Below are 4,011 nucleotides of genomic sequence, written 5' to 3'. Positions count from 1 at the left end.
ATTCTTTGACATTAGACAGATATTTATACTAAAAGCTGAGATCTGTAACTCTGACAAAATAAAGACAACAATCGGTAATGTCAGAGGTATTAACCCTTTGGGCCCGCTTTAATATTACACACACTCGTATTGATCTGCATATAAAATGCACTTTAAAAATTAAAAAATATTATAGATTAATATTATTTTCTACTTTCACTGAGTGTATTTTTTACCAACATCAGTCCTAATCATAAATTTGAACTATTCATTAATTATAAGAATTCAAACTTTGTAAATGCCAGTTTTTTTTTCATGATGTCACTGTATTTTTAGATGAAACTGAATCATCTTTAATATACTACATATAAAGCAGATTTCTTTTTTTTTTTTTTTGGTTATTGTGACAGGTCACCTGGTGGAAATAGCATGTATTTTCTTTATAATGCCAAACATGATGAAAATAACATCATCAGGTAGAAAATAGTAAAAGTGACAAATTCCAGAACAAAAGCCCAGAATGACACCCAGAAATGACACAAGTCATGTTTTTCTGCTTTGACGGCTGTGGGATCAAAAATGTCAGTTTGAATGGGTTTCAATGGAGCATTTTTTTACCTTAAAAGTATGAATGTAACTATTTAGTTTCCACCGTGTATTTTAGACTTATTGTAGGAGCTGAGCTGGAAATTCACTGATTAAACAAAAACACACAGTCTTGAAAAAATGTATGCCATATGCATGAACACAGCCAAAATTATCAAAAAAAATGAAGAACGAAAAGTGCGTAAAATGCACCAAACAGTCCTAAGGGTTGATACGGTATCTTAATGCCATTTTCTCATTTCTTTATGGGGCAGGTTTTATTGGCAGCGTTTCGTGCACAGATCTGACCAAACAAGATGATCAACATTAGAGAAAAGCTGACGAAGGAGAGGCGCAGCTACTGAGCTGCTTTTTGTGCTTAATAATAGTCCATCATACAGGGGCGTTTAATAACACTATAAAGACTAAAAAATATTACGGATGCCGGCTTTAATCTTCAGCACGGCCTCACTGTTGTATCTGCAAACCCACCAGCCAGTCAACATGTAAGCTGGAAGATGGCGTCCTAATTTCTATCACGGCTGAAGAAAACTGGAAAACTTGTACCTGGAAGCAGAAGAGCCCGATGGAGTAGATGACGTAGTCCTCTTTGGAGGCGCCGATGGCCGGCAGCACAGAGGACATGTTGTACACCCCGACGAAGAAGAAGAGCAGGAAGCCCAACAGATGGCTCCAGATATTCACCGTCTCATTAGACAGAATGAAGAGGCTGCACAGAGGATTTACAAACGTGAAAACAGCTCATTCTCTCTTCTCCGTTTCCAGACCGAGCGCTCTCAACAACACCGAGCACACTGTGTAAAGCTCAAAATAATAAAAATCAAATCTAATCTAATCAAAGGTAGTGGGCGCCACATGTACAGAGGTTTTTTGGGTCTTTGCATCCCCTCTCTCTTCTTTTTACACTTAACCTGTCGCATCTAATAAAGGCCAAACCCCGAAAAACCTTAAAAATCAAATCAAAGGTATAGCGTGCAGGAATTGTCAGTTGCTGTTTGTGAAGAGAAATGCCAACAAAAATAAAAGTACAAGGCAACATCTCAGGGTGCCTGGTGGCTCAGTGGATAGAGCGGGCACCAGTTAAGAGGCTGTGTCGTCACCGCAGCGGCCATGGGTTCGATTCCAGCCTCGGCCCTTTGCTGCATTCACCCCCTGTCACACTTGTGCTGTCCTATCAATTAAAGGGCTTTTATTTTTTCATTTTGTGCAACTTCACATTTTTTGGTTTGTTTATGTTTCTGTATGTGTGTGAGTGTTTATGAACACATACGTGTATACGCTCATTTCATTTTACGATTGTGTTTCTGCTCTGCTGTGTGGCAGTTTGCATGCGCTCAAAAAAACAATAAAAATACGTTTTAAAGAAGGCCAGCAGAAGACATCTTTTCAGACGGGTTTCTGTGCATTAGCTTTATATTCTGTTTAACTATTGCACGTTCTCGCTGTGTATTGTGATATTTTCAGTTAGCACAGTTCATCTACACATTATATGTGCATTGTTTTAATATAAAGCTGGTTAAAAACAGCAAAACAGGGTGTCCAGCAGCTCAGTTGGTAGAGCGGCTGCCCCACGTACAAAGGCTACATCCTCGCCACGCTTAAGCTGTCTTATCAAATAAAAGTAAAAAAAAAAAAAAAAAAACATTTACAAAAAAAGAAGAAAGAAAATCAGAAAAGTATCCATTTAATAAAAATTCTTTGTCACCTTTTGATGCACAGTCTGGAGGGCAGGTACGCTCGGTATCCATCTGTGATGTAGGGGTTCTCCCTCAGGAACACCGGGATCTGTTCGTAGGTGTACAGCCTGATTCCTCGGGGCACCAGCACCGGCCAGTACTGGTAACCTCCCAGCTCGATGTAGTGGGCCGTCTGGGCGCTCTTTTGGGGTTTCTGGGGCATGGCTGGGCTGTAGGACTCTTCTTTAGTCTGACCTGAAGCTGAGAACAAATTACATATTACAGCACGGATGGCCAGTTAAAAGGTGTCACACTTTGTGGTTTGCTCACCTCATCTACCTGTTAAACTGTTCAGTGGAGCAGGAATACATGTGACAAACCTGAAACTGTTTCTTTAATGATATCCTTGATAATTTAGAAAAAACTGACATCAGTGTAAAGCTGATTCTCTCAGTATTATGTGTATGTAAGAAGCTAACAATAGCTAGATAACGCTAACTGACTTTCACAAGTATTTAAATCTTTGAATCCTCAGCTAATTGGTGCGATTTTTTACCAAAATGTGTGGAAATAAAGCATGAAGCAACTTGTTGAAATGGTCCACAAATTTAAAATAAATTAGTACAAATCTGGGGAAAATGTCTTTGGAAAAAAAGCTAAAAACTATTTTGTTCATTTTCATAATATGTGATTAGGTTGCAGAATTAAATTACTTTCCTGGATCATTTCCTTGCTTTGTTTTGACTTTCCTTTTCAGTCTTTTTGAAATTTCTTCTTCTTTTTTTTTTTTTTTTTTTACTAATTTCTTTCTATTTTTTCGGATTACTTCTTCTTTTGTTGCTCATTGCCCTGTTTCCATGTTTTGGAAATAAAAAAAAGCCAATAACTCTGGGCTCAAAGGGTTAAAGCTGCACCCACCGACTCGTCTGTAATCTCACGTTACCTCCGTTAACGATCACAAGATTATCCGTTCCGCTTTAAGTATATAGAGAAAAACTAAAACCAAACCCCGATCAGCAACATGCCGATTTTCGGCCTTACGCGCTAACATACGTTCACGTCAACAAAACAGGGCTCAAGAGTTTTTTAAAAATGCCCCAAACCCAAAACATCAATCAAATTGGTATCCGATACTCCAAATACCACTTATTAATAATTTCTAGACACGATCCTAATCCCAGTCTGCCCTCACCAATCTACAATATTAGCTAGTTTGAGTCACGTTAGAGGCGGTGGCGAGAATTGGGTCACCGGTTACAAAAGTTGTGATTTTGTTGAAATAACGTGGTTGATTTTTAAATTATTATAAGCCGACTACGTATTATGGATCATCTGAACTAGAAAGAATTTTGATTTAAGCACTTTGAGGTAAATAATACTGTCAATAACAACGTCAATCTTAAAATGGCAATATTTTCAAAGAGGTTCGGCTGGAGCTGGCTGATCACAGCTCGCGACTCTCAAACTGCTAAAAGCTAACAATTAGAGGCACGAAATAAAAAAACACTCACCTTTTAATTTGGTGTATGTGCAGTTTGATCCATTCTGAGTCTTATAATACGCACTATGCATCTGTGTAAATATTTTAACAATAATTTAAAAGACAACGTAGTGAATATCAAGTTTCGGCTACAACATCTTCCAGATCACCACAGACGTCATCAGCAAAGGACCCCTCCACTGCGACCAAAGACTGCCTGAGTAAAAACAAGCAAGCGTCAAACAGCTGACCGGACCAGACAGTGAAAAT

General features: G+C 38.5%; 1 protein-coding gene across 1 annotated transcript; it reads right to left on the bottom strand.

Annotated features, from left to right (window-relative positions):
- Positions 1-1,056: 1,056 nt before the first annotated feature.
- LOC121964349 (progestin and adipoQ receptor family member 3-like) lies at positions 1,057-3,916 on the bottom strand (the record flags this gene model as incomplete). The annotated part of the gene is made up of 3 exons (XM_042514561.1): positions 3,773-3,916; positions 2,291-2,522; positions 1,057-1,294 (listed from the first exon to the last, which is right to left on the bottom strand). Coding segments are annotated over exons 1-3 (531 nt in total), but the record flags the coding sequence as incomplete, so codon positions are not given.
- Positions 3,917-4,011: the final 95 nt, after the last annotated feature.

This window comes from Plectropomus leopardus, unplaced genomic scaffold (assembly GCF_008729295.1).
Source record: "Plectropomus leopardus isolate mb unplaced genomic scaffold, YSFRI_Pleo_2.0 unplaced_scaffold15324, whole genome shotgun sequence".
In the NCBI taxonomy this organism is placed as follows: Eukaryota; Metazoa; Chordata; class Actinopteri; order Perciformes; family Serranidae; genus Plectropomus; species Plectropomus leopardus.
This window is presented reverse-complemented; position numbering and strand designations above follow the sequence as displayed.